Raw genomic sequence first — 18,187 nt, forward strand, 5'->3', positions numbered from 1 at the left:
GGGTGAGGCACCGGGGTGGGAGGAAGGTGGGCATGAGGGCATGGTGGAGAGGAGAGGGACCTGGCCCAGAGCCTGACCCAGGCCCTGCGAGTTACCTAGTCCCTGGAGCCCACAGAGCCCTCATTGGACGCAGGCACCCGGTAGCCAGGGTGGCTTAGCTGTGGCTGTTTTGAGTGGGGAATTAAACAGGTTTGGGTGACCTTTGTGAGCAAGGTGGTGGGGCACTGCCCATAACCCTTCCAGCTCATTACCACTCCTTCCCTGGCAATGACCCCAGCGTGCCCTGGCATTCACAGACCCTCTATCTCCCTGTAGGGCAGAGACACCAGCTCTCCTGGTCACCTGGCAAATACTTTCCCACTCTGCCCTCGAGCCCTGTGGAGGTGACCATGGGGAACCATGGGGCCATCCAGGCACCCTTGGGGGCACCTGGGTGGCTCAATAGCTTAAGCTTCTGCCTTCAGCTCTGGTCATGATCCCGAGGTCCTGAGATCAAGCCCCACATTGGGTTCCCTGCTCAGCGGAGAGTCTGTTTCTCCCTCTCCCTCTATCCCTCTGTGCCCCACTCTTTCTCTCTCAAATAAATAAATAAAACTTCAAAAAAAAAAAAAAAAAAAGCTGCCCTTAGCTCTTTGGGGCCTCAAGCCTGGCCGCCTCCCCCCTCCCTCCCTCCCTGCCCTGCCTCCGGTGTCATAGAGGATGAAGCCGAGGACTAGGAGGGATTCAGTCAAGGAAGGAGCAGTAAGCCCTCTGGCAGCAGCCCGCCCCCAGCTGGTCTCCCTGCTGCTAGCACCCACAATGGCTCCCAGCTGCCCCCTGTAAGGAGGCTCCATTAGCCAGGGCCTGGGCTTCTCCATGCTGCAGACCTAGCTGTATCGGTTCCTATTAGACCGTTTGTCCAACCCTCCCCCTCATGCAGCAGCTCTTGCTGCCCCAGCTTCCCCGGTGTTTGCTCAGCTTCTGTGGGACTCCCTCAAATGACTGGGAACTCCTGATTTCATGAGGCAGGGTGGCTGAAAGGTCTCCCCGTCCCCAGCCCCTACTCACACCCGATCCTTTTCAAATGAGAACAGACTTGTTCCTGACCCTTCCTTACCCCACCAGAGCACAAATGCACACTCCCCTTTCCCACCCAAGCTCTGAGTTCTCTCCTAAAGAATTCCATGTGGCTGCAACACAGAGGGTGTGGGACAGGGATGGGGGGGAGTGCTTGATGGACAAGAGATGTTTTTGCTCATTTATTCACTTGATGAGCACTTATCAAGTACTCATAATATGCCAGGCCTTGTGCTAAGTCCCAGGGTTATGACAGAGAGCAAACCCAGATGGGGTCTCCCTGCATCTGGGAGTTCATAATCCACAGGGGGAGTCAGACATGAGCAGATCATTATAAGCCTCTGAGCGATAAGAGAGGGCAAGGCACACCATGGGGTGGGTGGTCCTAGGGGCGCGTGTTACTGGGGCTACAGGAAGCCTTCCCCAATGAGAAAGTGATTTTTTAAAAAAGATTTTATTTATTTATTTGACAGAAAGAGATCACAAGTAGGCAGAGAGGCAGGCAGAGAGAGAGGAAGGGAAGCAGGCTCCCTGCTGAGCAGAGGGCCCGATGCTGGGTTTGATCCCAGGACCCTGGGATCATGACCTGAGCCAAAGGCAGAGGCTTTAACCCACTGAGCCACCCAGGTGCCCCAAAAAGTGATTTTTGAGCCAGGATCAAAAGCAGTATTTTTCAAACTGTGAGCAGCAATCCATTAGTGGGTCATGAAATCAATTTAGTAGTTGTGACCTAAATTGCTTTTTTAGTGAAATAGAATAGGAGTTTAAAGCCTCAGAGTGAGGAACTATTGTTTGGGAAATGTAAGTTTTAGTTATCTATAGCCATACCTATGTCTATATCATCCATCTACCTGCTGAGATCTTGTCTGTGGGTTAGCGTGTCAAGTGTGTTCCTGCAGGCCTCCATCAGAAAGACTGGCGAGCCCCTGGCCTGGAGTTTGAGGAAGAGTTAGCCATGAGAAAGTGCTGGTGACATGTGTCCCAGGCAGTGGGCACAAAACGTAACAGGACCCAAAGATGAAGGGCTTGGAAAGAGGATGTGCCAAGTTTACCTGTCCTGTGGGCAGTGGAGCTCTTCGAGGCTAAATGAGATCCCTGTGCCCCAACCCCTGGGAAGGATTCAGAGGGCAGGAAGCTGTCTTTGAGTTTCTCCAGGAGCTGGAGATGCAACTATCCTTGCCTTGACCAGGGCCCATGCCAATTAGGACTGCCTGGCCTTTGAGGTGGGGTTTGGAGGACAAAGGTACCAGTCAATGGAGGTAAAGCCTGAATTTATTTATTTATTTATTTATTTATTTATTCCTTCCTTTCTTTCTTTCTTTTTTTTTTTACTTTTTAAAAAAATTTAGGGGTGCCTGGGTGGCTCAGTGGGTTAAGCCTCTGCCTTTGGCTCAGGTCATGATCTCAGGATCCTCCGAGCCCTGCATCAGGCTCTTTGCTCAGCAAGGAGCCTGCTTCCCCCTCTCTCTTTCTGCCGGCCTCTCTGCCTACTTGAGATCTTTGTCTGTCAAATAAATAAATAAAATATTTTTAAAAAATTAAATTCAATTAATTAATATATAATGTATTATCAGTTTCAGAGGCAGAGGTCAGTGATTCATCAGTCTTATAAAACACCCAGTGCTCATTACATCACTTACCTCCTTAATGTCCGTCACACAGTTACCCCATCTCCCATCTCTCTTCTCTCCAGCAACCTTCAGTTTGTTTCCTATGATTAAGAGTCTCTTATGGTTTGTCTCCTTCTCTGATTTCATCTTGTTTTATATTTTCCTCTCTTCTCTTATGATCTTCTGTTTTGTTTCTTAAATTCCACATATGAGTGAGATCATTTTTCCGAAGAAGACACCCAAATGGCCAACAGACACATGAAAAAATGCTCCACATCACTCAGCATCAAGGAAATACAAATCAAAACCACTTTTTGATTGACTTACTTCACTTAACATAATACCCTCTAATTCCATCCATTTTGCTGCAAATGGCAAGATTACATTTTTTGATGGCTGAGTAGTGTATGTATATATATATACATATATATATATGTACATGTGTACATATATATACACAGTGTATGTATATATATACATATATATACATACATATATATGAAGATATATATATGAGAAGATATAGATATATATGAAGATGTGATATATATATATATCACATCTTCTTTATCTGTTCATCCATCAATGGACATCTGGGCCTTTTCCATAGTTTGCCTATTACGGACATTGCTGCTATAAACATTGGGGTGCAGGTGCCCCTTTGAATCACTACATTTGTATCTTTGGGATAAATCCCTAACAGTGCAGTTGCAGGGTCATAGGGAGCTCTAATTTCAACTTTTTGAGGAACCTCCATGCTATTTTCCAGAATGGCCGTACCACCTTGCATTCCCACCAACAGTGTAAGAAGGTTCCCCTTTCTCCCCATCCTTGCCAATATTTATTGTTTCCTGACTTGTTATTTTTAGCCATTCTGACTGGTGTGAGGTGATATCTCATTGTGGTTTTGATTTGTATTTCCTTGATGCTGAGTGATGTGGAGCATTTTTTCATGTGTCTATTGGCCATTTGGGTGTCTTCTTTGGAAAAATGTCTGTTCATGTCTTCTGCCCATTTTTTTGATTGGATTACTTGTTCTTTGGGTGTTGAGTTTGATAAGTTCTCTATAAATTTTGGATACTAGCCTTTTATCTGGTAAGACATTTGCAAATGTCTTCTCCCATTCTATTGGTTGTCTTTTGGTTTTGTCAACTGTTTCATTTGCTCTGTAGAAGAGTTTTACCTTTTTAAAAAAATGATTTTATTTATTTATTTATTTGAGAGAGAGCAGGAGTGAGAGAGAGCATGAGAGGGGAGAGAGTCAGACGAAGAAGCAGACTCCCTGCTGAGCTGGGGGCCCAAAGCTGGACTCCATCCCAGGACTCCAGATCCACGACCTGAGCCAAAGGCAGTCACTCAGCCAACTGAGCCACTCAGGTGCCCAAAAGCTTTTTGTCTTGATGAAGTCCCAATAGTTCATTTTTGCCTTTGTTTCTCTTGCCTTTGGAGACATGTCAAGCAAGTGTGGCCTAGTGTGGTGTAAGGAGATGGTCGTTTCATTCTTCTGCATGTGGCTGTCCAATTTTCCCAACGTCATTTGTTGAAGAGACTTTTCCCATTGGATATACTTCCCTGTTTTGTCGAAGATTAGTTGACCACCCTAGAGTTGAGGGTCCACTTCTGTGTTCTCTATTCTGTTCCATTGATCTATGTCTGTTTTTGTGCCAGTACCATACTGTCTTGATGATGACAGCTTTGTAATAGAGATTGAAGTCCATAATTGTTATGCCTCCAGCTTTGGTTTTCTTTTTCAACATTTCTTTAAGCCCAGCTTCCGTATCAGACAGACCTGTATCCAGTGGAGCTCATTTCCTCCACTTAACCAACCTGGTGATCTCAGGCAACTTTTACAACCTCTCTGTGCCTCAGCTTCCTCCTATATAAAATGGAGCTCATGAGACTCAACCCCAAAAGTTCTTGTAAGGACTTAGTCTGAAACCCAGATGTCCCCAGGCCTTCAATTCTCTGGGTTCCCCCTTTGCTTTCAAATAGAATAGAGTTGCCAGACTTAACAAATAAAAATACATGACACCAGTTAGATTTCAATTACAGATAACATAACTTTTCAGTATGAGCATGTCCTAAATATTGATTAGAAGTATATATGCTAAAAATGTATTCATTATTGGGGCGCCTGGGTGACTCAGTGGGTTAAAGCCTCTGCCTTAGGCTCAGGTCATGATCCCAGAGTCCTGGGATTGAGCCCTGCGTCGGGATCTCTCCTCAGCAGGGAGCATGTTTCCTCCTCTCTCTCTCTCTGCCCACTTATGATCTCTGTCTGTCAAATAAATAAATAAAATCTTAAAGAAATGTATTCATTATTTATCTGAAATTCAAACATACTCAGGCTTTGTGTACATAGAAGTCCGACGGCTCACACTTTGTCCCCCAACTGCATAGACTTGACACCTACAATACTTCTCAGGCCCCCTGAGGCACTGAGCCCCAGGCTCCCACCCCTCCTGCCACCACTGCCTGGAGCTGCTCTCATTGCTCTGTCCCACTTCACCTGACCATGGATCGGCCCTGTCCCTTTTCCTTCAGTCCCTGAAGTCCCAGCCTCATAGGCTGTGGTGTGTGACCCACTTTTACTGACCTTGTGAGAATGGAGGGCATTTGCAGCTCAGCTCAGAGCAGGAAACACACCTTATGTCATCTGTCAGACAACATCAGTCCTGAATTCTGTCCCTGTCCTCCCTATGGGACATCCTCGCTGGCCCAGCTCCCGGCACACACCCTCTTCCCACCTCCATTTTTCAAGGGTCTCAGCCCCTCCTTCAGGCCACTAGTAGATGACACACATACCCATATTTTCCTAAGAAACGACAGCCAGGTGTCTTATGGGACCTAGGAAAGGAAGAGTCCCCAAGGTAGATAAACAGTGTTATGTCTGATTACTGAGACTGGGGCCACATGATTGCCAGGCATGTGTAAAGCAAGAAAACACACAAGGCAAAGTTTATGGAAGCCATGTCTGAAGCTTAGAAGGAAATTCTGGACCCTATCATGGACACTCTTGTAGGAAACGGTGCCCCACTATACTCTTGATGGCAGAGGGTGATGATGTGTAGGAAAACCCTGAGCACTCTGAATCAGAAAGAAATTGCAAAAGGGTAGACTCTGAATGTGAATACATTTGGGGGTGATCTTCACCACTTTGTTTTACATTTCCTTTTTGATAATTGCAGAGGAGTGATTTTGACTTTAAAAAACCCTGATTATCTGAATCAATCTAAAAGACTTCTTTCATTAGATACAAACCAAAATTGGGAAGAAAGCATTTTGGGGGGTCATTTTCCTTCATGGGTTTTTTAAATTATTTTTTATTATGGCAAAATACATATAACATAAAACCATTCTAACCATTTATGACTGCACAGCGAAGTGGGGTGAGGTACATACACGTTTTTGTGCATCTATTACATCAATCGCCAAGAAAACATTTTTGCAATTCTAATGAGGGGTGCCTCCTACCCTTGATGGCACCTCCAACCTCACAAGACATGGTGTCGTGGTCACTGTGGACAAAATGCAGTCCGCCCCCCAAGGAGATCCACTGCCCACCAGGACCCACAGCTTGAACCCCCTGGCTTTGACAAGTATAGCTTCTTCCTCCCTGGCTCAAAAGGAATGCACAGCACAAGCAGGACCCAGTCATGTTTGGTGCCCTCCCCTCCTCTCAGTCCTGAGCCCAGACTAGAACGTGAGTAAGTCTTAATCTCTAGGGACTTCACATTCTTATCTGTAAAGTGAGATCCATAGGCTAGATGACCTCTAAAATTCCACTGGGTTCTAGATTTATGACTGTGACTGAATGACCGACCACACACACACACACATACACACATTCACACATTTGAGATGGGAATTAATGGGCTTCAGAGAGAAACCACGACACTTCTTCTGGGTTTACAGAGAGGTAAGAGATTTTCACTTCATGAGGTGAGGGCAGATCCTGCCCAGAATCAGGGGTCAGCGGGCCACTTCCTCTCTCTGTCTGTCAAGACCATAAAGAGTATGGATGGTCCATACTCTGCAGTCTCTGATCCCTCCCAGACTTCTGTTCCTAGGACTGGGACTTGCCTGGGGTCCTGCTGGGGAGAGCAGGTCTGGAGCCAGTCCCCCTAACCGCCCGTTGAGCTTCACCTTGCGTTTGGGTCCCCAGGAGAGGGAACAGGGCCAGAGGGATAACAGGAGAGCAAGGGGAGTGGGGCCCGGGGAACCCCAGACCCGAGTGTCTCCTGGATGCCAGCCCAGGGCAGCACTGATGGTGGGAGGTGGTACTGCCCAGAGGCTGAGCTGAAGGGACAGCAGGGCCCCAGAGTCGCTTCTGGATCATTACGGCCTCCCTGAGTCTGCATAGCTCACTGCCTCACAGAAATGTCCTCCCCCTGTGGCCTGGGTAGCTCTGAGCTCCAGGGGATGCCTACAGCTTGTCACAGCTCCTGGGACCCTCCCATGTGAGTTTTGGGAGAACTTTTCTCCTCCTCTGAGTATTCAGAGTATAAATAAATAACACGAATAATAATAGCTGATATTCATTGATGGCTGACTGTGAGCTGGGTGCGGCTCTGAGCGTTTTATATTTTATTTTTATTTATTTATTTATTTATTTATTTCATTTCGGGGCGCCTGGGTGGCTCAGTGGGTTAAGCCTCTGCCTTCGGTTCAGGTCATGATCCCAGGGTCCTGGGATCGAGTCCCACGTCGGGCTCTCTGCTAGGTGGGGAGCCTGCTTCCTCCTCTCTCTCTGCCTGTCTCTCTGCCTACTTGTGATCTATCTGTCAAAATAAATAAATTAAATATTTATATTATTTCATTTCATCCAAACCCCGACCCCATGTAAGCGCATTAACCTCTGTTTACAGAGACGGAGAAGAAAGGGTCAATCACAGAGCTGGACTGGGTGATGCTGGGATGGAAGCCGGCAGCTTCCTCAGGCAAGCACAGGTTGATCTCACACACGGGGGCCAGCGTCCCCCTGTCACCGAGGCCGTCCCCTCCCTCCAGGCTATGGGAGCTGCATCTAGGCTGGGGTTCCAGGGAGGAGGTGAAGTCTAATAACTTCTGGGTAATTGACTACAAGAAAGCGAGCCCAGAAGAGATGAAACCTTGATGCCTTGGAAGGTTCACGTCACAAGCCAACCAGTTGTTTTCCATCCCCTTCAAGAAGGACTAACTGAAGGTCAACAACAGGAAGAACTTCCAATTACCAGAAGGGGTAGCATGGACATCCTCTGTCACAGTCAGTCTTGGGTGAGGGGCTGTCCCTGCCTTGACTAATAGTTGGAGTCAGAGGGAGGGGGTTTGGCATCACCCCCTCAGAGAATCCCCAGTCACAGAATCAGTGGGGGTAGGGGAAGCCCTGGGGCCTCAGCCCTGGGGGAACCAGGGCACAAACACGGAAAACCAGGGGACGTCAGTTCTTATCTGGAGCTCATTAATGGGGAACATTAGTCAGCTGTGAAGGCCAAGATGGGGTGATAGGCATGCGGGTGGGCAGGGGTGGGGGGGGGGGTAGGGGCAGCCGTAGGAGAGACAAGGTAAGGGCCCAGACTCCACCTCTACCTCACGTGTCCCAATCCAGGATGGAAGAAACCTATATAGGCCCCTGGCCCAGCCTCCCCAGAGACCCTGAGAGAGAGACAGAGACAGAGAGCGAGAGAGACCGTGCTCCACAAACCTCCTTCCGCCACAACTGCAGGGCCAGCCCACAGCATGTGGGAACTCCGGTCCATAGCCTTCTCCAGGGCCGTGTTTGCAGAGTTCCTGGCCACGCTCCTCTTCGTCTTCTTCGGCCTCGGTTCGGCCCTCAACTGGCCACAGGCCCTGCCCTCCGTGCTGCAGATTGCCATGGCCTTCGGCCTGGGTATTGGGACCCTGGTCCAAGCTTTGGGCCACATCAGTGGGGCTCACATCAACCCTGCTGTGACTGTGGCCTGCCTGGTGGGCTGCCACGTCTCCTTTCTCCGAGCTGCCTTCTACGTGGCTGCCCAGCTGCTGGGGGCTGTGGCAGGGGCCGCTCTGCTCCATGAGATCACACCACCCGACATTCGAGGGGACCTGGCTGTTAATGCAGTGAGTAACCAGAACGTTGTCTCCTTTCCACAACGGGAGGTCCTGGGGAGTCCCTTGGAAAGGGTGAGATGGGAGGGACCAGATCTGGGTGAGGGTCTTCGTGGGGAGAGAGAAAGGTGGGGAGGGGGGAGGGAGAAGAGAGGGAGAGATGTTGGAGCCAGGAGCACAGGTACCATAAAGGAGCCAGGGTAGAAGGAGCAATGAGGTCAGAGCAGAGGCAGGATCCAGGTGGGTCTTCTGGCACCTTCTGCCCTGAGCCTCACGGAGGAAGAGCAGCATCAAGGTTGTTGCAGACTTGATGCCCACATCACAGTGAGGGCTGGGCCAGATCTCAGCCGAAGACACAGTCCCAAAGCAGATGTGCTTTCTGAACTGGGAGGAACCTCAGAGTGCTAGTCCCAAGGGTTTTCTCGAGGAAAGAAGGATCCAGTGTTTTTTCAGCATCCGCGTGCGAGCCTCACAGCAGTCTCCTCACAAGCCACACGTGGACACCTCACAACTGAGCTTTGAGGCAGGGAGGGGTATATCCATTGCTTAAGGTGCCAGAAGCCAGCCTTCAAACCCAGGCTTGACGGCAAGACTCCTGATCTTTCCACCTGACTCTTGTATCCTCTCTGAGCCATCACCTAAGACTTGTTAAGGAAACTGGGGCTCAGAGAAGGGGAGGGATGGACCAAGAGTTCTACAGTTTGTCAATACCAGAGAAAGCACTAGAACTCAAGGCAAAGCTGAAGAGGCAAGGTCTCTGCAGACCCTGGAGAGGGTCCCCAGAGCCCATGACTAACTGCTGATTACATGAACGATGGCTGATTGGACACCTTAGGCATTTTGAGAGCTGGGGAGGATGCCGCAATCCCTCCCTTTCTTCGTTCTCACCTCTCCTACCCTCTCTCCTGGGTCTGTGCAGCTCTCTGGCCTCTGAGGCCATGGGTGCGGCGGCAGAGTCTATGTCCCCTCAGTACACCTCTCCCTCCATCCCCCTTCCTAAGTCAGGGCCACAAGCACCCCATCCCTGCCTCAATGCCCTGCCTTTCCCCGGGCTGCTGGATAAAAGCTCCAATGTCTCTGAGGAATCCTACACGGTTTCTGGGGCCGCCCCCTCCTTTGCAAGGGGCAGAAATGTCCCAATTGAGGAACTTTTTTCTTCTTCAAAATGGAAAATATGAGGAGGCTGGGGGCTCAGGGATGAGAAAAGGCTAGAGAAAAGGCTCATTCCAGTGAGAATGAAATGAGTTCTGTTCCCAGCAAGGAGAGGGCCAGTTAAACTGCCAGAGGAACTTCCTGAGACTATGTATGGCCCAGAAAGTCTCAGAATGAGTGGCTGGAGAATCTCCTCTAACAGCAAAGTAGTGGGAATGTTAAGGTGCCATGGAGACACTCACTCCTGCTTCCCCATCATCTGACAGTCAACTGGGGCCCTCAGAAGGGAAGGGTCCATGCCCAAGAGGGTCTCAGCATTTACCTGCTCAGCATTTACCATCTTGAGGAACTAGGGAGAACCCTGCCTGGCTGGAATAGGGCAGCAGTGGGACTGAACTGTCTAGAGGCTAGAAAGCTAGAGGAGACTGTTCCAGACTCATCCCCAAGACTGTTCCAGGCGCCTCTGAGGTCACTGGAAAGGCTGGCCTAGACACCAGAAAGTTACCACTGACATGCCCCTGCTCTTTGCCCGGCAAGGTATCACCTACTTCTCAGTACAACACTGTAAGATGAATTCTGTGATCCCTCTACCCTGATTGGGAAATGGAGGCTCAGCATTCAGTGTCTCCAATCACAGAACCGGCCGGTGTCAGCACCTAGAAGTGGAGGCAGGGCTGTCCAACACTAAGTCCACGTTCACACTTCTCCCTTAGAAAGCCACTTACCAGTGGGGATGGGGCTGAGGCTCTGCTCTTATCATTTCTAGTCCTCACAGAGCCCTCCGGAATCTGTTTTGTTATTTCCATTTTAAGGAAGGTCAAACCGAGGCTGAAGTAGTAAATAGGGTCCCATGGCAGGTTACAGGCCTCCAAAGTATGCCTTCAAAGCTCCTCTCACGAACCCCACTAGAGGCTCTAACATTGGACTAGGGGAGTGGGGGGCATGAGGTTAGACCCTAGAGACCCAAGGGCGCCAGCCTGATGGCTAGGACCCAAGAGTGGGGGTTCGGGGCATGGAGAAAAAGCGTGGGAGCTGAGAGCTGTCCTAGTGCCAACCGGTGCAGTGCCCAGAGCTTGAGGGCAGGGTGTAGGACGCAGGATGACAAAACCCAGGGAGAAATCCAGTGCTGGGTGCGGCCCGGTTATGAAATAGCCTCTTTGCTCGGCCCCAAGTTCTCTCATTACCCAAGGTGGGGTCTGCCAGGACCATGGGCACCCCATCTGGTCCACAGGCCCCTCCGCACCAGCGCCCCCACCCTAACTTCATAGGATATGCAGGGAACAAAGCCACAGGGCAAAACTCAGGCCTGAAACACAGTGTGGAACAGGCAAGATCTGGGGGGTCAGGCAAAGGTGAAAGGAAAGAGTGGCACACTGGGCTGATGGGGTAAGGGGATGCACCAGGACGGTCCTCAGGCCCAAGTCCCAAGACCCCCCTGGGGGCCCTTTGCCTACAGGAGGAAAGACTACAGGCCTCTCGTTACCTCAGTAGATCTTAAGCCCTTGAGAGCAAAGAAGGCCTTTCTGTTACCCGCCCGAAATCTTCCTGCTGCAGTCAAGACCTCTTCCCTTCTCATTGTTCAGGAAACAAATTGTGGACCTCAGCATCCTTTTCCTCTCACCTTGGGCACACAGTCACAGCCCCCCAAAATCTAATGGGCTATGGGGTCGTTTTCCTGGCCTGGGGATCACCTGCAGTCCTGGGGTCCATCCCCCTACCTTTGGGCCACAGCCCGGGAAGAAGCCATCATTCATTTGAGCTAATAGGGCTGGGGAGCCCAGTTGTTTCAGTCCCAGCCCAGAGGCCTCCCTGGAGCCTTGGCTGCAGATGGGCCTGAAGACGCAGCCAGAGTGGGGAGCCTGCTCAGCATGCCCCCACCCACCCCATCTCTTTCGCCAGCTCAGCAACAACACAACAGCGGGCCAGGCTGTCACGGTGGAGCTCTTTCTGACCCTGCAGCTGGTGCTCTGCATCTTCGCCTCCACAGATGAGCGGCGGGGAGACAACCTGGGCACCCCTGCCCTCTCCATCGGTTTCTCTGTGGCCCTGGGCCACCTCCTTGGGGTAGGTCATGGCCACTGCTCTAGCCTTTCCGGAGACACAGATGTACAGACCTTCCCCAAAGAAGCAGACACACAGACCACTCTAGAAAGAGATACACATACCCCCCCCCCCCAGGGAACAGATACACAGAACTCCCCAGAGGAACAGTCATGTGGCCACCCCAGAAGGTTTGAATCCCTGGTACCCCAAAGGAACAGATCTCACGCCAGCCTCCAATGAATACAGAACACTGAACATATAGGGACCAACTGCCCATCCCAGGATTCCCTTGAGGTTAAGGTCAAGTGCTAGAGAGGGCCACAAGGACCCCCTGCTCTGTCATCACCATATCCACTGCCTCCCCTTACAGATCCACTACACTGGCTGCTCCATGAACCCTGCCCGCTCCCTGGCTCCGGCTGTGGTCACCGGCAAGTTTGACGACCACTGGGTAATGACTGAAAACTCCCTGCCTTCCTTCTACCTTCCCCTCCCTCAGACACCCATCTCCAGGAGGGCTGGAATAGAGTGGGGTCAGAGCTCAGAGAACCTCAGCACTTGTCCTGGGGAGCCTGGGGTTCCACCTTCCCAGCCAGTGCATGCCTCAGAGCAGCGGCTGCCTCACTGGCTTTTTGGAAGAGTTAAGTGACGCTCCCTTAAGTGAGGTGTAAAACAGCTCACATGGTGGGCTGGAACCCGAAAAGGGTAATGTTTGTACTAGCTAATACATCCATTTGTGTTATTCAGCGCTCATCTAGCCTCAGTATGGGCCAGGCCTTATTCTAAGTGCTTTGTAAACATGACCTCACTTAATTTTCGAGATCACCCTAGGCGGTAGGCATTATTACAATGAAAGGAAACTGAGGCACAGACAGGGTGGGCCAATTGCCTCTGGTCACCCGGGCAGTCCGTTTGGAATTCGCGCTCTTAACCCCCAACTAACCAGACGACCCCACCAGCCGCAGCTGGCATTACTAAGTCTGCCAATCCCCTCACCCCGGTTCATGGACCACGTGGGAAACCCCCTTTTCAACATCAAGTCAGTGGAGCGCGTCTGGAGGGTGAGGGGCGCGGGTAGTCGTGGCTCCACCCGCCCCCTCTCCCCCAGCCACTATCCCGGTCCCCAACCGGCTTCTCCACTCGCCCCAGGTCTTCTGGATCGGACCCCTGGTGGGCGCCGTGCTGGGCTCCCTCCTCTACAACTACGTGCTGTTCCCACCGGCCAAGAGCCTGGCCGAGCGCCTGGCGGTGCTCAAGGGGCAGGAGCCCGACGCCGACTGGGAGGAGCGCGAGGTGCGGCGCCGGCAGTCGGTGGAGCTGCACTCGCCGCAGAGCCCGCCTCGGGGCAGCAAGGCCTGAGCGCGCCGCCCGCCCGGCCCCCCGAGGACCCGGTCATCCCCCACCCCCACCCCAGGCTCGGTGAGGGGAGAGCTCCGAGTGGCTGCCCGCCGGCCGCCCAGCCCGCCCCTCCCCTCCCCAGGTCCAAAGTCCGCCCGGGCACCGCCGCCGAAGAGCCGCTGCCGGAGCTGTGGGATGGCAGGGAGCCCGGCCGTCCCCCTGTCCCCAGGCTGCTAGCCGCGAGCAGTCCGACGCTCTGGCTCCTTGCGGGGAGCTGGCCTCTAGGGGAGGGAAGGTCAGCAGGCAGAGGAAGGCTCTGGAGAGGCCCGGCACCGGTATTGCGGGGGAGGAGGATCTGGGAACGGTGAGGCAGTTTTGGCTAGTGTGTGAGCGTGTGTTCCTCCCCAGCGTCCCTCTGTCCCCAAGTGCACCGTGGTGCAGGCTCCCGAGCGAGTGGCTGTGCCTGTGGCGGTGCGAGGGCACCGGCTGGTAACCTCTCACCCCCTTCTTGACGCCCCCGCCCCCGTCAGTGCAATAAATCTACTTCCTCTGTAGCGCGATCCTCCCGCAGGAGCTCTGAGAGTGCTCCCCAGAAGGGAAGCGGAGGGTCTGGAGGGCCCTGAGAGGGCGGAAGGGAGTGCCCTGATGGCCAACCCCTACCCTCCTCTCCTGGAAAATTCCCCCAAGCTGCAACGCTGGGCCCCAAGATTTGCCAACTTCCGTTGCTAGAGACAGGTATCAGCCAGAGAACAGCCTCTCCAGAAGTGGCCTCTGGGGAAAGGGAGGGTTGGGTGGCCAAGGACCTCCTGTCTGCCCTGAGGGAAGACTCTTCCAAGAAGGAAGCCAGTGTATGTGTGTGCACGCGTGTATATGTGTGTATACCTGCCCTACACATGTGCATGAGACCCCCATCTCCAGGGGGCTCCAGACCCAGAGATTAGCCTGTGGCAGAGAAAACAAAAGCCCGCTGTGGGCCCCCGGCCTTTGTCTTGGGACAGGGGGAGATTTGCAACTGGACACTTGGTGAAAGGAGACACTCTTTGCAATTGCGCAAGTGAGGCCTCTCTCCCAGCATGCACCTGCACCGGAGGCTGGCTGGCTGGCCAGCCAGGCCAGGGCGGCAGGCATGGCAGGCCCAGGCCCCACTCGCCAGGCAGTGGGTCTTCCTCCCCAGGAAACTTTCTTCCTCTCCCTCCCTTCAGGTTTCCACCCTAGTTCAGCTACTGGGGTCCCAGGGGTGGGGGTCAGGGGGCGGGCAGGGGGAGTGCCACCTAGCCCTCTCAGGACCACAGAAGGAAAAAGACTTGTCCAGGCAGAGGCAGATCTGTGTCAAGAGCCCGGGCTTCTAAATTTCCAGGCCAGTGCAATGGTTCTCAAATGAGATTAAGTTGGATTAAGTGAGATGATGCATGTAAAGATGCTGTGTGAACTGTAATTCCTCATACCATTAACACGCATTATTGGAATTATTTCATTATTTCCGCTTCCTGCAGGTAGAGCACAGAAGGGACCCAATCCTCAGCCTCTTTTACCTTCTTTGGCTGGGGGTCAGTGTAAAGGACAGCCCTGAGAGTCCAGGCGGAAGGAGATGGGTTTTGGGGTGACCCCATCCTGGTCCAGCCTCTTCACCTCTCCTGCCCTGAGTGTACTCTAGCTGTTCTCCTACTTTCCTCCTCCCACCACCCAAACACCATCCATCCTCTCCCTTCCTCTCGGGTCTGCTACAGAGCTCATCTAAGAATCACATCTTGAGCTCCCTTCTCCATGCACCGGGGCCTCCATGTGCTCTCCATGCTTCTCCATGCTCTCCAGGCTTCTATCCATGTCCGTCTTACACTGCACCAAGCACCCGGTGTGTATGGAAGTCTCCATCCCCTTCCTGCTCTCCACGGCCTTCAAAGATGGACCATGTATGAGGAACCGCCCTGTGATTGTGCCCACCTCCTCATCTACACTTTTTTCTGTCTTCCTTGACCAAAGTTCCCTCTGGGGTCAGGAAAAGCCTGCCTTGGCCATAGGTGATATGGAGGAGATTGTCCCAAAACAGCTGGTGACTGCCAGCTGGACTCACTAACAGAGGAGAGCTTGTATCAGAGACCAAAGTGACCTCTGGAGCTGCACTTTGAAATACACTCAAAGTTCAAAGGCAGCAAATTGAGCTGTGAGCCAAGCCTGGATGTGTCTCAGGCATCTCATTCCCCCCAACCAACCTCACCCCCACAGATCCCCCTAGAAGTTGTCAAGAATTTATCTTTGTGTCTATTCCACTTCCTGGATTGCGCCTCACCTGAAACCAAATGTGACATCACCACACCTTCCTGCCCAGATCGCCCAGATTGGGGTTACTAAGGTTAGAGGTCAAAGGAGGATTCAAAAGGGTGAGGATGGAGGGGACCTGACACCTAGCGAGCATCTCGTGTCCCAAACTCTGTGCTAAAACCTCAGGCAGGTTAGGGAAGGACAGCAGCTTCCAGCTCTTCAGGGTTTTAGCATTTCCAATGCACTCCCTATCACCCCCAGCCACCCAGCCCTGTGAGTTTCTCCCCACCCTGTGAGAAAGTCAGAGTAAATACCGTCTTCCCATTTTACAGATTAAGGAACTGCATTTCAGAAACTGATCTAATGTCACACAGCTGTATGTAGTGAACTCAAGACTTGAACTCAGGCCTTCTTATTCAAAAATCCCATGATCTGGGAGAATAGCTCAGGGGTAGAGCATTTGATTGCAAAATCCCATGATCTGTCCATTCAGAGCTCACAAGAAACCAGGTATGATCCGGGGCAAGTCCTAGTTGCCCCTTGGGAGCCCCTGGCAGAAACCAGAGCACACAACTGAGACTGTCCAGCCCAGGGCTCTGTCTAGTGGGGGACACAGGCCCTTGGGGAGGGTTGCAGCAGAGTAGGGAGAAAAGGACAAAGAATACCAGACTGGCTTCTGTCCTTGAAAAGCTCCCAGTCTGGTGGAGGATGGAGGTCAGACACACCCCAAACCAGACAGAGGCAAGGCAGCATGGAGGCAGGTGGCTGGGCTTCCAGGTCCTCAAGATGGGGACAGAAAAGGCTTTTTGGGCTGAAGGGAAAAGGTGGCTGACTCCTGGGTCCCAGCAGCATCCATTCCCACATCCCCACTTTGTTCCGGATGACTCTGTTCCTGCAAATGTGGCTTTCATGTGGCTTTGTATCTTTCAGCCGTGATTCTGTATGTCTGCAGTGCCTCCCAGGCAAGACTGTAAGCCCTCTGGGGGCAGGGCCACTTCCAGTTCCAGATCTATTTTCCTTCCTCTGTCTTGTCTAGCATAGTGCACTGCACATAGTAAGCCCTCAATAAACACTCATTTGCCAGTAAGTGCTATTTCTTCCACAACTTAGAGATGGTCGATATCTTCCAACGTGCCAGAAGACAGACTGGGGTCTCTCACATGTCTTGAGCCCCCCACCCCCAGAGCTGCTGTTGGGTATGGCAAAGAAGGAATTTCAATACTGAATAAGTAGCTCAACTGAAATAGCCCATGATGGCAAATTCCCAGAGCCAACCTGGCCAAAATGGGCATCCCAGGCTTTGTGACTCACGAAGCGACATGGAGAAGGCACCAAGACATGGGCAAGGCTGTGTGGCCTCCAGAGAAAGTAAAGAACAGAACAGTCCCTTTTGGTCTCCTCGTGCTGGCCTTAGCACCGTGTTGGAAAGTCAGGACAGGAAAACCCTGATACTCAACAGGTCCACAACTGACAGACCCAGACCTGCTCCTCCCATGTCCTCCCCATCTCAACTGATACAACTTAGTCTTTCAGATGCATGGGCCAAAAAGCTCCAATCCTCCTTGACCCCTCGTTCTCACACACCGCGAGCCTTCCATCAGGCCATCCGGTCAGTGCTCCGTGCACAAGGATTCCAGAATCTGATCACTCTCCCCTTCAGTATCCCTGGCAAGGTCCAGGCCACTGTTACCTCTCCCTGGGTAGGCACCGACCCATCTCCCTGCTTTTATACCTGACCTTCTGGTCTCTTCTCAACACAGCAGCAGGTGGGTGGTGTTAAAAACTGTCAGACCATACCGGTCCTGGGCTCCCTGATTTCCTTCTCCCCAGTGAAGCCTGTGGCCCCTCCAACGACTCTGCCCTCATCTCCTTCTGCTCTTCCTTGTTCTGTCTGTTTCGGCAACAGTGGCCACTCTCTCTGCCCAGAATGTTCTTTCTCCAGATATAGGCATGGACCTCTCTGTCTCCTCTTTCAAGTCTTTGCTCAGATGTCACCTTCTTGATAAGACCCTCACTGATACCCCATTTAAAATTTCAAAGGACCTCCACTCCCACCCCAGCATGCCCAGACCCCCTTAAAATACTGTATTTTTCCATAGCGCTTGCCAGATTCTAACATACTGTATAATTTACACATACCCATTGTTTATTATCTGTCTCCTTTCACTAGAATATTAGCTCCTCAAGGCAGAGAAGTCATCTCTAGCTCACAGCTCTATCCCCAGTGTTTAGAACAGTGCCTGCCACATAGCAACTGCCTGATAAGTCTTTGAGGAAGGAATAATGACTCTTCCCCAATGCCAGGGAATGTGTGGAGCCCCAGGGGAACATCATGCTGCCAATTACCCTACAATTTCTGCCTCCAGCCCTCAACTGCTCCCAGAGAATACAGGGGTCCCTGTATCAGGAGAGGAGGGAAGGGGTTCTCCCTGAGAGGTTTTTACTCTCCCTGCCACTGATGGGGAGATCTATCCCCCAGCCCGGAGAGATCCCAGGAAAGCATTCCCCTGGGACTGCCAGGGCAGAGCCCAAATGCTCAGGGCAAAGACAGTTTCAGAACATAGGAGCTGCAGTCATTTCTTGTGACAGCCTTGGAACAGAGTGACCCTGATGGTTGGAGAGAGATGGAAGGACCGTAAGTGCAGGCCTAGGAAACACCCAGC

General features: G+C 52.0%; 1 protein-coding gene across 1 annotated transcript; it reads left to right on the top strand.

Moving 5' to 3' along the window:
- Positions 1-8,281: 8,281 nt before the first annotated feature.
- On the top strand, positions 8,282-16,611 carry AQP2 (aquaporin 2). The gene is made up of 4 exons (XM_059403061.1): positions 8,282-8,744; positions 11,784-11,948; positions 12,298-12,378; positions 13,077-16,611. Exons 1-4 carry the CDS (start codon positions 8,385-8,387, stop codon positions 13,284-13,286), a joined length of 816 nt encoding a protein of 271 aa, XP_059259044.1. The 5' UTR covers positions 8,282-8,384; the 3' UTR covers positions 13,287-16,611.
- Positions 16,612-18,187: the final 1,576 nt, after the last annotated feature.

Source organism: Mustela nigripes, chromosome 6 (assembly GCF_022355385.1).
Source record: "Mustela nigripes isolate SB6536 chromosome 6, MUSNIG.SB6536, whole genome shotgun sequence".
Taxonomy (NCBI): domain Eukaryota; kingdom Metazoa; phylum Chordata; class Mammalia; order Carnivora; family Mustelidae; genus Mustela; species Mustela nigripes.

What these genes read in the sequence shown, in the direction of transcription:
- AQP2 (XM_059403061.1), top strand. Translation starts at nt 8,385, where the DNA reads ATGTGGGAACTCCGGTCCATAGCCTTCTCCAGGGCCGTGTTTGCAGAG. An exon ending in GGGACCTGGCTGTTAATGCA is followed by an intron (nt 8,745 to 11,783) that starts GTGAGTAACCAG and finishes CTCTTTCGCCAG; the next exon opens with CTCAGCAACAACACAACAGC. An exon ending in GCAAGTTTGACGACCACTGG is followed by an intron (nt 12,379 to 13,076) that starts GTAATGACTGAA and finishes CACTCGCCCCAG; the next exon opens with GTCTTCTGGATCGGACCCCT.